This window comes from Melanotaenia boesemani, chromosome 21 (assembly GCF_017639745.1).
Source record: "Melanotaenia boesemani isolate fMelBoe1 chromosome 21, fMelBoe1.pri, whole genome shotgun sequence".
NCBI classification, from domain to species: Eukaryota; Metazoa; Chordata; class Actinopteri; order Atheriniformes; family Melanotaeniidae; genus Melanotaenia; species Melanotaenia boesemani.
The window spans coordinates 8,622,109-8,640,557 of NC_055702.1; the positions used below are offsets into that span (position 1 = coordinate 8,622,109).

Below are 18,449 nucleotides of genomic sequence, written 5' to 3' on the forward strand. Positions count from 1 at the left end.
CAGCAAATAAGAAAAGATGCAGCGCTGGTCACATGCTGCACCACTGAGAAAGAAATACAGTATACATGGCTGTGGAAGCACATCTGGGACCTTCCTAGTACACTTGCTCTTATAAGAATAACATGAGGTTGTTTTTTTCTTTTTTTAACTTTATACAAGAATCTCTGCATTAAACTGTAAATATGTATGTTTGTTCAAAGAAAGACTTAAAAAGAAACCATAAGCCCTTGTTTTAAAGCAACTCTATATAAGTTTCTGATCATAGTCCTCTCTCTTTTCTTCTGACTCACTTTATTTCAAGACATTCATTTTCAATATTCTTGGTGCTGTCGCTGTCCTCTATCAACATGCTGCCCATTTTAGCACCATGACTGATTTAGCTAGAAGAAGACAGGATTGAGGAAACGAGTAAAAGAAAGAGAGAAAATAACAAAGCAAAGAACTGGCTTTTACAGGCTGCAGAGAGCTCAAAGAGACAGAATGCAAGTTGGATGCAGAATTAGCCTTCGTTAGGGGGCGCCAAGGTGCAAAAATCTGCTAAAGTTCAGGAGGGCAGCTTTAACTTTACAGAAGCTTTACTGAACTTTAGCAGATTTTCTCCATGAGGTGCCCCCTAACAACAGCTAATTCAGCATCCATCTTGTATCCCACCAGTACTCTGAGCCCTCTCTGCAGTGAGTGAAAAGTCATAACTTTGCCATGATGACAATAAACTGGGATCAAACTGTAATAAACCCACTGTAAAAATCACGTTTTTACTGGGTTTTTTAGAAAGGTATTTCTATTTAGGAATGTAAGTAATATTAATTGGACCTCCATGTGCTGGAAATTAATTAGAAAGTTGATGTTTTGTTTTTTTTTTTAGTTTAAAATGAATATTTTCTGTACTCATCTCTTCAAGCCTTTAAAAAATATTAAGATTTTTCTGATGCACTAGTGCAGAGATCACCGATTGTGGACCTCTTGAGCCACTGTCCTGCAGGTTTTTACACATTTACCTGCTGCAATACACCTGAGTTAAATTATTACTGGGTCATCTAGAGGCTTGTGCATAACTTGACAACAAGCTGTCATTTGAATCAGCTGTGTTGCAGGAAGTCTGAAACCTGGACCAGGACAGCTGGTGATTCTGCACTAAGGTGCAGCATATTGACCCTCCTCTCTACTTTCAGGAAAAAACATGCTATGAACTGCAGGATTAGTTTTGAACATTTCTCTGTTGGTCCAGATGGATTTTTATAGACATTAAAAACTCTTGGAGAAGTTACATTACAGAAATTTATTAATCTAAACAAATTTCCGTGTTTATCATGTTCATGTTTGCCGAATTCAGTTAAGCAAAGAAATGATCCAGAGGGGAGGGATGGAGCATTTGTCAGTTAAAGCTAAAGATCAGTGCTGTTACAGCATGCTGGTAGATAATGGGTGAGTACAGATTTAAAATTTCTTGGATATTATAATGCAGTCTTCTAAGCCAGGTTTTTGTTGTTTACCTGCTCCATCACACTTGATTCCAGTAAAATGCATCCAACATGGGAGCATGGGAAATTACTTATTACAACTCAACGTAACTTTCAACCTCACTTGGACTTGAACCACAAGACTTGGACTTGCCAAAAAGACTTATGAACATCTCTGTTAACTATGACGAAATCTTTAAGCATAATATAAGAGGATGGTGGTCCTCCTCATAAGCAATAAGGCCTCCCTTGGAAGAAAAAGTATAAATTTAGCCTGAAAGCAACGAGTGATGACTATATAAACTGGATGGAATGGATTTCTAAATGGTGGCCATCTATTATAACAAGAACTACGTTTCTGCTTGTGAAGTATCACATGCAATCTTTTAGCCTGTGTAAGCTTTCATGCCTGTAATGCCTGTAACTTCTTAATTTCCCTCTCTATTCTCTTATACATCCAGATTTTTTTTTTAATGATCATGCATGACCAGCAGGAGGTCATGACTTGAAAAAAAAAGGCCACTCTGGATCTCTCAGACACATATTTCGCAGCATCACACAGGTTATTTGAACATGAAAAATGAGAACTTCGAGGTACATTTCCTCAACAGTTCCTGGCTGCACTCCAACAAGTCTAAGTGCATTGGCATTGAGATTCTGTCAGGGTATAAGCCTGCAGACTCCCGAATAATCTCCCCCCTCATCCGCAGATGTACTTTAAGTTTGCCTCTGATAAGGCTGTCGGAACAGGGATCAATAGTTGACAAATCAATCCGTTCAATAACCTGGGGAGATAAGGAGCACAGTGCAGTAGAGAGGATTTTAAAGTACTTCTCTCTTGCATTTCTAATGACACTTGGACAGAACTTCAATGACATAGGTTTTGCATTAACTTTTATTGCGTACTATCACTGTCTGTGGTTTCCTGCAACCAATAGCAATTCTTTTAGGTCTAAAATAAAAGAAATACACCCCACCACGTCGGTGTTCATGATAACCATGCATCTAAAAGCTCCTACTGGCTTGATGATCAAAGTAAATCCAATAATGATAGCTCAGTAAACTATTTTAGGTAATCTTTCAGAGCTTCTCACCCATCCAGTGGATCAAAACATGATTAATAATGGAACCTGCTGCTTTATTACTCATTAGTTCTCAGGTACAGCTGCATCTGCTGTCGCTCGTACAGGCCTGCAGGCATAAATGATGTGTATCATTACTTACAATATCTGCAGTAAAGCTGCTGAAATTCCATCCATGCTTTATGTGTCAGTTGGAGTCAAAAAGGATCTCTGTACTCAGACTTTTTTTACATTTCATTTTTTTCCCTCCCCAACACTTGTATGCCTTTCTAATAAGCTGCGGCATGGCTACAAAGTAAGATCATCCTTCAGCCTGAGGGGGCACATTTTTATTCCAATTACTACATTTACACAAAAAGGGGGATTATAGTTTCAGGGAACTATTTTAATACCAGGTGTGGAAAAGAGAAAGGAAAAATTTTAAAAAAGGATGTCAAATGAATTTCATTGCTGAATGAATTCAGAAATGCACCACGGCTGTGTAAATAAATTAAAAGTTGCCTTAGGCAGGCTCATTGAATCCATCTCTCTCTGCAGGTGAAATTAGAAATTGTATGTGCAATTTAAATAAAATAAAAAAGCAGACATAAAGTTTAAATTGCCATGGGTTTGTGTGAAGAGAAATACAAGGATATTTATGATGAAAGAAAAAGAAATCTAAATTTTAATCAAGCTCTCGTGTGTGTTTGACATAAAACATGAGTGGCACCTGGAAGAGTTTCTACTGTTTTTTTTACACAGCCTGATGATAAATTTAGTGGTTTATGCCATTTCTGCAACAAAATAAGTACAATCAAATGCATTTGCATGAACTCCTAAAATAGGAGTGAACTGAAAGAAACAATCACTTCTGCAATCACTCCCTTTTCAAAGCACAGAGAACTGAAAACTGATGGAGTTCTTTCCTTGATACACAGCGTCTCCCAATGTTACCAACGAGGATGAGACGCTATATTAACGATTACTTGCTGCCCTCTACTGTCAAATAAACAGAACTGCAACTTGTGGTGGGGGAGAAAAAAATGCTAGTAGCAGTTTGCTGCTGTGCAAATAACTTGAATAAAGATCCTACTAGAGAAAAAGGGCTTTATTTAAACTGAGGTGGTCATGTGATCTAATCTGTGAGGCTCCGTATGCACTCGCTCTGTATTACATCTTCCCCTTTCAAATGTGGAAACTGAATGAGGATGGCACAATAACAAATGATTTACTGGAGACATAAACAAACACACAGGAATTTACTCAGATAAAGCTCGTATTGAAGAGAAACATACTTTTTATTATACTTGAGACTCAGTTTGAGCCAAATTTAAATAGCTCAAAAGTATTGTTTGGATAATTGATAGTTTCCATTGTATAATTACTGTTATTACATTGAGCTGATTGCTTGGAATTTTAGTAATAATATAATAATATACTATGAATGTTAATCAGATTTATGGTGTTGACTGCGATTTTGACTGTGTTCCCAAATAATGCTGCATTTCTTTTGTTCATAAAAAGGTCTAACTAAGAACTATTTTGAATTTCCTTGAAAGATTCATATAGCACACATAGCCTGTGATGTGTGGAAAGTAATAAAAATGTGGTCCTGTATTTGGTAAATGCATCCTCAGAAGAACAACACATGATGTCGTACCCAATGTCATAAATTATTCAACAAAAACTGGGTCAAAATGTAGAAAGAGTGTGTAAAAAAAAAAAAAAGACTGAGCACACTGTTACTGCTTCCATAAAAGCCAGGAGCTGCTAATTGTTCTTGATTAAATGTGAGTGATTCTAATAAAGGCAGACGTTTGCAGGTCTGAAGCATTCGGGTGTTTGTTAATACAATGCCAAGGAGGAAAGACATCAGCAATGATGCTTTGCTGCAAAAATCCATGTTTAATCTAATTATTTAAGGCATTTTGCGTTGGTGGGCATGGTTTTCGATGACTGCTAGGGAGGACCCATCTGTTTGCATCTGGAGGGAGGGGCTGTGGGGTTTTTAAAATTTTCTCGTTACGTAGATACGGCTCTATGTCACGGAAAACATAACCTGGTTTTACCCTGTAGAGGGCCTTATGAGCCATTTGTTTACCCACAAAATCCTGTTTTTAAAATACATTTTAAAAATACCAATTTTATTAACAGTATATGTGGTTTTCATCATAATTAAGTAATACTGTGTTGTTTACAGCTCAAAAAACACATTTCTGGGTGTGGACGAAGCTTCTTGAGGAGTATGAATTTAAACTTTTTCTTGTTGCCTCGAGAACAACAGCAAACTTCTCATGGAGTATGTAACAAGCTTCAAAGAAACTGAAAAGAAATTAAGAGCTACATCTCAGACTCTACATGCCTCAGTTAGAAAGTTAGATGTCATAACAGTAAAATTAAGACAATACATTGACAAAAACAAAAGAACCACTGAAGTCATTAAGTCAACTAAAAAACAGAACTGTGCATAAATAGTTACGTCAAAAGACTCTTTTCCACTGGTACCTACACAACTTGACTCAGCTCTACTTTAGATTATTTCCATTACAACTGAGTACCATCCTAATGTGGGGGGCTGTTACTGTATGGTGGCCTGAAAGTCCTATGATGACATTTGGATGTAACACAAACATGACACAATAATAGAGGGCAGAGTAGCAATGGTATACATGCTGCTTGTTTTATGGCTGTCAGATTCAGTGTAAAAGAAGCGAGCCAGGCGATGCTGCAGGCAACGAGACAAAATACTCTGGCAAAGTTTAGGAGTTTGGCACAGTTCTTGTGAAGGAGTTATCCAGTGGAGTCACTGCATGGCCAATCAGTGGCCTGCAGTCTGTGGACATCACATTTTTGGCTCAAATCACCTTGCTTAAAACCCCAGCCAAATAGGTGCTAAAAAGGTCAAGTCGAGCTGAGTAGCTACTTGTGTTAAAAGGCCAACTAAGGAGTGAACACAAAATTAAAACTTAAAATTGTAATTTCTTTTCTCATGTCTTTATATGCTGTACATTTCTTTGTACACTTCATACATGGGTGTGGAACAGTTCCTCAACAGTAGACAAGGTCATCTTTATTATCTTTAAGGACTAAGTGCGGATCCATTATATTTTTACTAAAACTGAGTCTTTTTGCGCCCCTCCTCTGCTACACTGAAGAGTGTAATCTTCTCAGCAACAAGGAGCAGACAGCCATGCTGAGATAAACTGTTTGTTTTTCAGTCCTGCTCCTTGATGAAAATAGGTTGAGACCATGAACAAATGCTCAAACAACGAGACCCGATGGAACAAAAAACACCCCTTGTGCAGTGTGATTCTTTAACCTGTGCCCAAGACACTGAGCTCTTTCTAATAAATCCTCCACTGAAACAAAGCACACATCATCTTTAGCCTTGATTGACACAATGCTGCTGAAAATTTTAAATCCTGAGTGAGACCCGTCCAACAGTACAAGCACAGGGGGTACGGCCTGCGAACACGAGCAGACAAGTATAGCAAGCGGGTTAATTAAAAAGCCTTGGTCTGACGTTTCCTGTCTTTATGAATGTCAAAGTGGATCTCCATGGAAACAGATGGAGATGCCACTCAAACTTGCTTGGCTTGTGCAGAGCTCCTGGTATAAATTACTGAAAAAAATCAATATATTTGAAATATGATGTCAGTATTCAGTCACTTGATGAACTCGGTTCTAGGCCAGACATCTATAGGGAATCTTTCTTCATTTATTGCATTGCTATTTTCTTGTATTACTTTTTCTAACCCCAAATTTATGTGTAATAAATTACACTGCCAAACATAAAAAAAAAGAAAGTAAACTGAACTGCCTCACACCGAATGTACGTCACTGTGTAGCAGGATCGGCCTATTAACTGAACTCCCACGCTGCAAGAGTACATTAATTTATTTTTGTCAGTTTATGGAGATAATAGATGAGAATTTCCTCAGTTTAAACATTTATATACTTAAAGTCTTATTACCCTGGCTGCCTTTGGATTTATCTGTTTGGACTGAAAAAGATAATTGAACTCATAAGTCAGCAAGTTGGATGTAATGTATGTAGTATCAGAGCTGTCTCAAGTGAATATCTTTTGCTTTATACAACAAGCGACACTGATTCATAGTCAGATTGGAAATGAAGAAAAGCCTTTCAGAATATTAAAAACAAAAAGTTCTGCACAAAACAAAGTTTAGTATATGTGCAATCCATCCAATCTTCCTCAATCTTCAAAACAACCTTGTAAATTGACTTTCAAAGCTCAAAGCTTGCCCCTCTTTAAAATGTACATAAGTATAACATGTCTGTCTGCACAGAGCCATGATCTCTAAGATAAAAATAAATGCTTAAATAATAATTCCTGTATACTCTTTGGTCCAAGGAGAAAAAAAAGACTAAAGACCAGAAGAAGGATTAGAGCAGACAAACAGATGGGAGCGGAATAGTCCTAACTTCATTTTAAGCTTGTAAACTATTATAACAGTAAAAGGACACTTATAATTGGATTAAATAAAGGTTAATTTGCTCTATTTAATAGATAGTCAGCCTGACATTGGGCTTTTAGAATAACCTGAAGCAGTGACACAAGCTGACTGAATTTTATTCATTTAAAGAGATTAAATGAATTATATTTATAACAAAATTCTGTATTTGGGGTGACAGAAATGACTAAGTTCCTTTTCTCAATACAAGAGGAGATATGATGGACTTTTGAACCATCTGTCATTTTGTATGCCATTTGAATGTACTGCTTGGGTTGCTGTCCTTTTACAGTTTTATTGCATCTTTTAGACGGTGTGTGTGGCCAGTGTATGTTCATATGCAAGATCGTGTGAAACAAAAACTAGTGGAAAGGTGAAATACCCGTACATTCAGATGTGGATATAGTGGCATTCGCACAAGATGTGCTCACTGATTGCTTTTTTGATGAGCAATTGTAGTTTTATAGGTTTAGAATTGTATTTTTTTAGATAGGTCCACAAGGATGTCATCCGCTCTTAAATTTAACATTTTCTGTTAAATGGAGGTGAGGCAGTAGAAAGGATTTCACATTACACAGAAATGTAATGTTTTTTTAAGTTCTTTGATTGGAGTTTTGTAAGTTCAAAGCTGGGTGTTTCTGAGCAACAATGTAATTCATTTTAATACTTTTTATTGTAACAGCATCTTTACAGGCCTACCTAAAAAATCAATTAGACACCTGCAGCTTATTCAGAGTCCTCACTAAGACCAAGAAAGTGGACCACATCAGTCCAGCTCTGAGGTTTTTACACTGGCTGCCTGTTTGTCAGAGAACAGACTTTGAAGCTCTGTTGCTGGTTTATAAAGCTCTGAATGGTCCAAAATACATCAATGACCTCTTGACCCAGTATGAACCTATACCAGACGCCTGAGGTCATCTGGATCCGGTCTTTAATCAGTTCCCAGAGTCAGAACCAGACATGGAGAAGCTGCATTCAGCTTCTATGCTTACATATCTGAAACAAACTCCCAGAAAGCCTCAGATCTGCTAAAAACTCAGTTTATTTAAATCCAAGTCAAAGACCCAGCTGGTCTCTGCTGCATTTAAATAAAGCTCTTATTTAAAAGACCAAAACTGCTTTCTTTCTTTTAAGCTTGAATTGTTAAACTTTATCTAATGTTCTTCCTTTATCTTTGTTTTTAATTATAAAATATTATTTATATTTTATATTTTAATGTCTCTGCAAAGCACTTTAAATCACCTTGGCATTTAATTGTGCTATACATATAAATTTGATTGTCTTGCTGTCATTTAAAGAAAGCTGCGTAGTGGTGTGGACGTTAGCATGATCACCTCACATCAAGAAGGTTTCTAGTTCAAACCTTAGTTGGGGCCTTCCTGTGTGGACTTTGCATGTTCTCCCCTCGTGCAAGTGTTCTCTCTGGATGCTCTAGCTTCCTCCCACAGTCCAAACACCATGCTTGTTAAGTTAACTGGTGATTTTAAACATTTCTGTGAGTGGTTGTTTGTCTCTTTATTCTGGCCTTGAGATGGATTGGTGTCTTATCCAGGGTGTATTCTGCCTCTAATCTAAGCTACTGGAAAAGGCTCCAGCTCCAGAAAATGGAAGGATGGTTTAAAACCCTTGAGGTCGCCCAAAAAACCTCAGAGGATGGATGATGAATATTTTAGCCCACACAGTTTGGTTTTATCCCTGCCCCAGAGCTACCTGCTGAATGTGGTCTTTGATAATTAAAATTTGTTACAACCATATCTTTTTATTATAATGATTAGTTTTATTAGGAAATTAAGGTTATGCCCCAGCTGCCTGGGTAATATTGATCAACTGACACTGGAGGTTTTATTTCTTCAGATCCACCACTTGCTCTAATGGCACACTGCATCTTAAAAGGATGACACAGCAGATGGCAATTTGCTTTACAAACTGTAAAAGGTACAGTAGGTTATTAAAGAAATGTATTCTACGTGTACCTCTTCCCCCTTTAGCCGTGATATCATGTGGATCAGCGCTCACTGGACCACAAGACAGGCTTGTTGTCCAATTTCAGGAATAATTAATTCTCCATTTGTTTATAAAACTAGTTTTATATCATTTGAAGCTCACTGTGTGATTTTGAAGTCTACAAACACGTTAGTGAATTTGAAAAAGGGTTTACGTAAAAAACTTAAGTACAGTGTGTTAAAAATACTAACATCTAGTGGTAAAGATGGGTATAGAAATTACCTGGAATGGCAAAGGTTTGACTAACAAAAATTTTCATCAATTACTTTAGTACTCATGAATCCTTTTGGATGAGAAGTGAAATGTTTTCAGGAGACAAGAAGTCCAGCTGCCTTCTATTTAAAATCTGAGTACTTTATGTGTCCATCTTTTGTGTCATTTTTTGTCTATTTTGTTTCTGAGAAGTGAGACGCTGTGATGTACTCAGTTAAATTTGTGTAAACATAAAAGAAAATACTGCAATAAAAATATAGTATTCTAATGTCAATTTGAAGTCCAAAATAATGCCACAGTGCGGTTTCAGTTTGCCTTCGGTTTCATGTCGACCTTCAATCGTTGTAAATCGCTTTGTCACATGAATATTGTTCTTCTGCGCTTGCCGTAGTTGATTATAAATTCTCTGTAAACCGGAAGTCCCGCCCCTTTTCATCCTTTCACTGGTCGACTGAGTGAGTGTCCGATTCACGCACAAGTATAATTACTATTTCAATCATTATCCATCCTCTTTTCCAGTAATAAACATCAATATGACTCTGCTATGTTATTATTTGTATATTCAAATGATACAACTTACTATAACTATTTTATTTCTAACACATTTCTTAATGTTTTAACAACTATATACTGACTCCATCTTTTTCCTTCCCTTCCGCAGCGATCAGTCCGCAGACACGGCAGCATGGTGAGCATTGTTTCTGATTTAAACTCATAAGTAACTACATATCCGTGGTCTTTAACGTTATATCTTGTGTCATCAGACGTAGAGAAAACGAAGAATTATAATAAGTCAATGATAAAAGGCTAGACTACGGAAGCTAGCATCGGCTATTAGCATTAGCAAGCTTGTGCTCATGGGCTCTCTCGAGCCACCCGGCTAGAAACGACAAAAAGCGCTTTGATTTGGTTATTGATCCTTACCGGTCGGTGCTGAAGTTGACAGTTTTATTTGCAGTCACAGCGTATCAAGACTACTAGTCAGGAGCTCCCGACTTAAGCTACAGTCGGCTATTTTTAATGAAGATGCGTTTTGCCAGCGGCAAGACGTCCAAACATCACAGGCTGCTTGTGCCCGTGATGCATTCACAATCTTGCAAGAATAATGATGGACCAAGTGCTGAGTTTCGCCTTCTAACAGAATCTTCAGTTCCACCGGTCCACTAACATGACTCATTAATTCTCAGGTTTTGCTCTGTTTCCTTGTCAAAATGCTAACCGTCTGCTGTGCTTTTATAGCCTCGCAAGATAGAAGAAATCAAAGATTTTCTGCTAACAGCCAGGAGGAAGGATGCCAAGTGTAAGTTAAATATTTATCAACCTTTTTAAACGTACCATGTTTACAAGACTGCATATAATTAGCTGTAAACTATTTTAAAAATGATTCACTAATGCATTTCACTTCATTTAACGTGGTTTGATTCCTTTTAGTAAAATAAGTAGCCATGGCTTCACGAACGTTGCAGTAGGTTTTGAATTGTGACTATCAGTAAAGTTGATCCTAACATAATCTTGACTTTCTTTTCTCAGCCGTGAAAATCAAGAAGAACAAGGACAATGTTAAGTTCAAGGTGCGCTGCAGCAGATACCTGTACACGCTGGTCATCACAGACAAGGAGAAAGCAGAGAAGCTCAAGCAGTCCCTCCCACCAGGTCAGTAATAGATACTTACAGTGAAATACATGATAATTAGAAACTAGCTGTGTCCCAATTCATGTAGACTACGGAGTGTCCTCCATAGTCTACGCACTTTGAAGTCTGCTTAATGTTCATGAAATGGGACAGCCTACGTAGCCAACGAGAATTTTCCATAGCAACAACATAGGACATTGAATCACTTAAACCTCTGAAATTACTCGTTGCATATCATAGGACACTTCAGTGAATGTTATTTTGACCGAGTAATTAAAATTTAAAAAAAAAAAAACTGCCTGAGGCTCTGTTGTTTTCCAGCCGGTAGACACTTCAGTAACCCCTTGAAAATCCATGACTATCAAATATTACAGAATTGTAATGTCACCATTTAACAAACATGTTTTTGATCTTCGTTTTGTCACGTTTCAACAAAAGTGTAGTTTAAAAAAAACAAAAACGTACTCTTCTGAGCTTGGTTGCTCATTCACCACCGTCTTGTGCCCAATGAATCTGGGAGAAAAGAGGCCACGAAGGATGCATCACCAGCAGCCTTCGTTTGAGGCCAAACAAAGTGCGGGTTGGTAGGGTGGATTGGGACACAGCTACTATTTGCTATTCTTTGATGTCATGAGTTTTTGCCTCAAGACATGCACATGCACAGAAGCGCGCTCATAGGAGGGAAAAAAAATGGCTATGTTCACACCGCAGCTCAAGCCGTTGAGTTTCCGTCCCGTCTTTTTTTTTTTTTTGTATCGGATTTTCTAATGACAGTCTGAACGGCACTAAACCAAAATCAGATGCTTATCCAATCTGTGTCCGAGTGGTCCTGAACCCTATTTTGATTCATAAAACCCAGATCAATTTTTTTGTCACAAGTTTCCTTTTCTGGTGACAGTGACCCTACTCTCGCATGACTTACCGATGCTCAGTGAAATCTTATCATATAACATTGAAAGGTTGTCCGTGTCACTTCTATCCAAAATCAGCGAGATGCTCACAAGATGCCAAATTCAGATTTTTTTCATTCCCCATTGGATTACATTCACCTGTAAACTATTTAGCAACTTATTACCTCTCATATTAGCACATAATGCTGAGACCGAGCGCTCTGGCACAGGAAGTGATGTCACTGTGCACATACTCGCTCCCCCCACTACGAGGTCCAGTTAATTTATTTTTAACTTGTTTTCTATACAGCAGCAAGTTGCAAGTAATTTTAAATCTCATTTTCCTCTACAACAGGTCTGAACTTCATTCTTTTATCAAAAACAAAACTGATTTACGCCTGTCAGAGCTGCTCTCTGTCCACGGCAGAGCTGCACACTGTTGCCACACAAACAGACGTGCATGAACACACAGCTGATCACACTTTAGTCAGTGGATGGAGAGTGCATGTTTGAAAACATTTCAACCAGCTAAAAATAAAAAAATGAGGTTTCTCTATTTTTTTATTATAACAGAAGAATAAAATCCTTTGTCATTATACAGAGTACTATGAATTTTAAAAGCCGCCCCATTAAGGTGCACACATAATAGTAACTGTAAATAAAAAGAAAATATAAGAAAATATTAATAGCAGCTATAAAAAGGACTCAAGAACCAAAATCAATGAATTGCATGGATATTTAAAATAGTTCCAGTACTCTTTGTAGGTTTTTATTAACATCAAATCTGAGATCTGAACTTAAAGAATATTTAGAGTGGCTCCACTGAGCGAAACAGTCTTCATCAGGATATTTAAAAAGATAGTGTTCTGTTTGTTTTTTAATCATAGCATTGCAAATATCTAATTGAATCCATATTGAATCAGATTTAAACATATCTCATCAGGCTGCTGTGCATTAAATCGTTTCAGGAATAAATTTGAAGTCTGTACTTTGAGAATATTTAGAGCAACTTCACTGAGTAAAGTGGTCTTTGTTTGGTTCATCAGTAAAAGTTTAGACTTTTTTTGTTGGCTGTGTTTTAGATTATTTCAGTGTGTTCTGAGTGAGAAAATGGCACTTGTGTGTTTGAAAGTTAAATCCAATCAGGACAATAATAAATATGACAAACATTAAAAGTCAGGTTGTATGTAAAGAAAATCATAGTTGGGAGTGACTGATCATTCAAGGTAGAATCTAAAATCACAATTCTTCTTCCAGTAGATTTTAGATTTAGCATGTGTAGCAGATTTTGTTGTGACTAAACACTTATCTACAGACTTAGGTCATAGTGCAGATGAGTGTAGTAACTTCTTGTAGATGCTGGATCTGTTGTGCATAGGGTGACGCTGACTGAATCGTACAGTGGAAGCTGGTAGCTGCAGCTTGATAGTCTGTCTAGAGAAATGCTGAGATTTAAAGAGTTTACTCCGAACTTCTGTTCGGGAGAGGTGTGCAAACATTTCTAAAATCCTGGTACAGCTGCGTATTTGAAATTGTGCTGAGAAGTTTTAATAGTTACACAAATCTTAAAAACATGTATTACTGTAGTGTTTGAAAAGCTGAGTGAATAAAAGTTTTAGTTTATTAGAATGTGAAAGGTTAGTGTTGAATTTACTTTAGTCTCTTGCTGTGCAGCATGTATCTGTAGTACTTCAACAACCTCCATAAAGTCCATATGAGTTAAGAATGTTGAACATGTGCATATGCACGCTTCAGATGGGCAGGGTCGTCTTTTTGTTCAAGGCAGATCCAGTGCTTGCTGAAACACTGGGATTTATTAGTAATATTTGCATTTAGACATGCACTGCAGCAGTGCTTAGCAAGAAAACTAGAGTTAGAGTAGACCAGGGCTTTTCTTTTTCAGTTGGATAACAGACGACACTGGAAATGCAAAAGAAGCCACCTACAAGAAAGACTGACAGGAGTCTACTTCTTGAGAAAGTTGAGATCTTTCAGTGTCTGCACCAAAACTTTGCACATCTTCTATTTCTGTTGTGGAGATTAAAATCTGCAACCGTCTGTCGGGGCAGCAGCATCACAAGGACTGATCAAGATCAAGTCTGGACCTAATTGTACAAAGAAAACCTGCCAGAGGCTTCGTCAAGAACGTCAGCAACCTGGAATAAGACTTGGACTGTCAATCATTTTCCTCAGGGATAAAATGTTTTTATTTTCATGATTTTTTTTTTTTTTTTATCATTTTCTGATCTGTAAAGTTTGTTATATGAAAATATTAAAACCGTGTGAAGTCTGACTGCCATCAGAACTCAGAACAACCGGTGTCTGTCTAGTCTACTCTGGGGAGGCCCAGAGTTATGACCAAGGCTAAATAAAATGTATAGTTTTTGCTAAAAGTACCCATTGTTACTTTTTGCAAAAACCCATGACCATTGTTGACATTGTTGACCAACTATGACGAGATATTTCTTGCCCTAACCTTGACCGAGTAATGGTCAGTGGTGGGTAATGCAGAGAGACCACAGTGTGTTGAATGTTTCAACAAACTAAGGGGGGCTTGACATTTTTTTTTTTAAAGTTTGGGAACCACTGGTCTAGTACAAGGGGAAAAGGTACAGACTGAGCATGGCCTGCTCTGTTATCGGTTTATGAATGCGTCCTCATCTGCTGTCTTAAGAGGCAATCCCAATTGTTTTTGTTTGCAATTCAAAAGGTCTGAAAAGAGCCTACAGTTGAGCAATATGAAGCACCAATGCCAATCAATATGTGCACGCTGAATTCTCTGAGACACACAGGAAGTTTTCCAGAGTATATAAAACTGCTGCTGCTGCTCTTACTGACCCCAATATATTTATTTAATAAGGGGCAGAAACGCTGACCCTGAATGAACACCTCCATGTATGCAAAACTAGATTTGTGACCCTGGTCTGCAATATGTTGATTTTCTACCTTCTCTTCCATGCTTTAATGGGATTTAAGTACTTTCAGAAGCTTTAAATGTTTCAGGAAATTTGTTTTCCTGAAACATTTAAGGGAAACATGCTGGGCTGTAGAGTTGTCAGGTTTCAGAAGGATGAACATAGAAGTGCAGAGATGTTAAATGAGAAAAGTACTTGTGTGTGAGAATTGTCATTACTCAATATTTTAACCTAATGTCTGTCTTTGCAGGTCTGGCTGTGAAGGAGCTGAAGTAAATCCAGGATGTACAGATAATTGTAATAAAATTGGAAAAAAAAAAAACTTGTTTCAGTGCTGTCATTCTAAGATTAACAGCTGCTAGCATCTTGGATGAAAGATGGAGATGGTTCAGTGTTAAGAATCAAACATGCTGTTTTAACAGCTTTACACTAGATGTCATATTAGAACAATCTTTAAGATGTTTTTATTAATTTGGTCATTTCACATTAAATCCTCAGTAGATTAGGAATTGAATGCAAGGGTTTAAAATGAGAATACACATTGTGTATTCATCCTTTTGAAATTTTAACTTTTCAGACAACAGCCCTTAAAATGCAACTGCTCTGGTAAATCACTGCAGTGGGTGTGCTGGGGTCATCAGAGAAATCTTTATACTTCCAAAATGTCTGGATCAGAACGCTGGTTAAATTAAACATCGAAAGAATCCACCGCACCATCATATGGTGCACCATAGACAAGTGGATTTACCGTAGTTTTACCTACTCTTAGATTAGTCCCATAGCTTCATTGTATGAAACAAAAAGTTTTAGAAATTCAACTAAAATACACTAAGAAGTTACTGATATTGAACTTTGAGGTAAAATTTATGGTTTAGTAAAATAATGTTGATATATTATGAATATCATTAATGTAGTCCAGTGAAGTAGATTAATGGCTATTCCTTCATCTAAATGAACTGAATCAACAGTGGTGGGTGCACCACAACATACAAGGTCAATCTCAATACTTGTGTTAAGTATCATGTAATGACTGTTTAAATACAAGTTTTCATTAAACCAGAAAAGTGGTGGAGTCATGGTCCACACACTTCTTTTGTTTTTGAGTGTTAATCACATAATGCACAGCATAATGCATTAAGAACTTAAAACATTGAACATGTGCATTCAAAGTTTTAGAGAAAGTCTGATTAAGTTGACCAATTACAGTGAAGTGTAATTTTGCTACATTCTGACATGCTGCAAAAAGCCAAATATCCCTACATGTGATTAGCGTACGTCAAACAACTATGTGCGTTCAGGTGTGGAAAGGTGGACTGTAATTGTCGTAAACGACCACTAGGTGGCAGTGTAGTACCTAATCCTGACGACTAAAAGATCGTGAAAGAGTAAACACTCATCTTTAAAATAGATAACCAGAAGACTGATGTGTATGTTTCACGGAGCGTTTTTATTCACAGCAGGTGGCCGATTCATTATAAGAAACATCTTGCAGGAACCTCTGCGCGTTCCCACATCTCCTCGTGTCCCTTACTATCTGTGCGCGCTCCCGTGCTGCTGATAGTGCCGTCTGGAGCAGCTGTCGGCCGGATAGTATCTGTGGGCACACAGACGCGAAGACATGGGAGCAGAGTGACTTTTGCTTTTTCAAAATAAATAAAAATATCCATCACCATCATTTTACATCAGCGGAGGACTTTTTGTATGTCTTATGTTTTTTTACAACCCCATGTGTGGTGGAGTGGGAACTGAGCATGTTTTTATCGTTGCCTTTGTTTGATGTGAGACTTGATTAAGATCTCCGGCAGCGGACCACACCGCCCGCTTCAGGACTGAGAGGCTTATTAGGCTGCAGCCTAACTTTTTCTCCGGGCAGGGATGTCTTTGGTTCGGGTGGATTACATTGCGCCCTGGTGGACTTATTGGCTTCACAATTTTCCTCACATCAACCTGAGGTTTCAGGCCATTGACAAAAGCTTCCAGCCTGAAGATGAGAACTACCAGCAGGTCAGTGGAGGAAGATGGGATAGAAGGAGCTTCATTCCCACCAGTTATGGTCGCATAAAACTGGGACACAGCATGACTGTAGGGCTGCGCGCTTGAGCTTATGGCTCTATTTGACATAATGTTTAATTTTACATGCATCTCCTTTTATATAGTTAACATTTATCGTGTCCCCCTAAAAATCAATTCCTGCTGTTTCAGATTCAGGTTGCATTTTGCATTATTGATGAAAAATGGCCCATAAAGTCTGTGAATGTCCTTCAGTCCATTTAAGAGGTAACCCACCTTGAAAAATATGCCATTTATTTAATGCTTTGGTCCTACAGATCCGTAATGGTTGATAGATGTCATCACTTTTAAGAGCACTTATCTCTTCTTTAATATTACTCCACTGATGCTTCTGTCAAGGAACAACACATATTTGGTTTGGCAGTAGAAGCAAAGCATGCATATCTAAAAACTGCTTTCACTTGAGTCTGCCAGAATGTTTTTATTTATTTGTGAGTGTGACAAGGCCACTTCCTTTGTAAATGTTGAGGCAGGGAAAAGACCAAGTTTCAGTCAGAGGTTTCTCACTGAACTCCAGAGGCAGTAACAGCTTTCATGAGGTTGGGTCAACTTTTGGATGACTATAGACCAGCTTGAGAACATTTTAAATCCCATAGATGTCAAAGTATTTGGGTGTTAATTTGTTTTTTCAATGTTTCCCGTTCAGCTTCAGTTAGTAGAAGAAGTTATAGCATGCTAAGAGGAGATGGCATTCTAACAGAAAGGTCTAGAGAGTGAGGTTTGGTGACCCTTGACTATATATATAGTTTTCTTGAGAAAGTGAAGCTTGCTTGAAGGAATGTTGTAATGACAAAGCACCAGGAAATGACCGAATCAGTGTTTGGTTTCTATCAGCTTGCAGTTCACTGAACCTCAACCAAGACAGCTGCTGTGTGTTAGTCTGACTCTGTTTTGTTTTGTTTTTCTTGATTAAACCAAAACTACCTAGCTGATATGCATAAAAATGAGTGGAGAGGTGAACTATTTATGCAAATGAAGAACCCTTGAAATTAGTCTCTGCCTCTGGATCACCGAAGCAGCAACAACAGGTTGAAGTTGGAGGTGTCTTTAAGCATATTTTAGACAATCATTAGCAACTTTTGAGCAATATGCTCCCTGAGTGACGGATCATCTGATCAATTCAGTTAGTTTTAATCTTATTTACCAGGCACCAATTCATGATATTCAGTCTAGATATATTCTGGTTAAATCAAATCAATTTGGATTTTTTTAATAAAAAAAATGATTTAGTTAAAAAAACTAATGAATCACATGGAATTTTTGTGTTCAGTCCAGTCCTTCAAGCCAAGTTCAAGTATATTTAATTTTCTGCCATACTGGATTTTTAAGAAAAAGATGCATTTATTACTGACCTGACATGGCAGATGTTTTGCTACTAGGAACCATCTTGGAAGTGTTGTGTAGATAGATAGAACCGTAATAGAACCATTTGGAATCAGTCAATAAATATGAGTCACTGTTGTTGATTGTCAACATATGAAACATCCACAACATCCACCCTCAGCTATTGAGTATAGGATGCTAATGAGTCCAATCGTATGTATTCCACGTGCAAACAAACAGGTTGGAGCCTGGAAAGATTATTCTCTCGTGATCAGAAATCTTTCAGTAATCCAGCTGCTTCGTAAGTAAGTCTTTTGGATTTTTTCCCAAATCGTTACTAAAATAAGTCAATATAATATTAAGACCAAAGCGTACAAAACGTGTGTGGATTTTCATGCTGAAAGCAAAC

General features: G+C 37.6%; 2 protein-coding genes across 4 annotated transcripts in view; both read left to right on the plus strand.

Moving 5' to 3' along the window:
* The first annotated feature begins 9,609 nt into the window (after positions 1 to 9,609).
* rpl38 (ribosomal protein L38) lies at positions 9,610 to 14,956 on the plus strand. 2 transcript variants are annotated; one of them, XM_041973281.1, is made up of 5 exons: positions 9,610 to 9,665; positions 9,872 to 9,898; positions 10,450 to 10,510; positions 10,741 to 10,863; positions 14,898 to 14,956. In XM_041973281.1, the coding sequence occupies exons 2-5, from the start codon at positions 9,896 to 9,898 to the stop codon at positions 14,921 to 14,923; spliced, it is 213 nt and encodes a 70-aa protein (XP_041829215.1). In that variant the 5' UTR covers positions 9,610 to 9,665; positions 9,872 to 9,895; the 3' UTR covers positions 14,924 to 14,956. The 2 variants fall into 2 exon arrangements, with proteins under 2 accessions (XP_041829215.1, XP_041829214.1); XM_041973280.1 differs by having other exon boundaries at positions 9,643 to 9,688.
* Positions 14,957 to 16,116: 1,160 nt separating this feature from the next.
* Positions 16,117 to 18,449, plus strand: part of ttyh2 (tweety family member 2) — a 70,267-nt gene continuing 67,934 nt past the window's right edge. Inside the window, exon 1 of one of the 2 annotated variants that reach the window (XM_041973278.1) lies at positions 16,117 to 16,651. In XM_041973278.1, coding sequence (XP_041829212.1) covers positions 16,523 to 16,651 — 129 coding nt within the window. In that variant the 5' untranslated portion in view covers positions 16,117 to 16,522. The remainder of the gene's footprint in view (positions 16,652 to 18,449) is intronic. The other variant, XM_041973279.1, reaches the window with a different exon arrangement.

Excerpts from the sequence above, each read along its gene's own strand:
- rpl38 (XM_041973281.1), top strand. Across the intron at positions 10,511-10,740 it reads CAGGAGGAAGGATGCCAAGT|CCGTGAAAATCAAGAAGAAC; the intron begins GTAAGTTAAATA and ends TTCTTTTCTCAG. Across the intron at positions 10,864-14,897 it reads CAAGCAGTCCCTCCCACCAG|GTCTGGCTGTGAAGGAGCTG; the intron begins GTCAGTAATAGA and ends CTGTCTTTGCAG.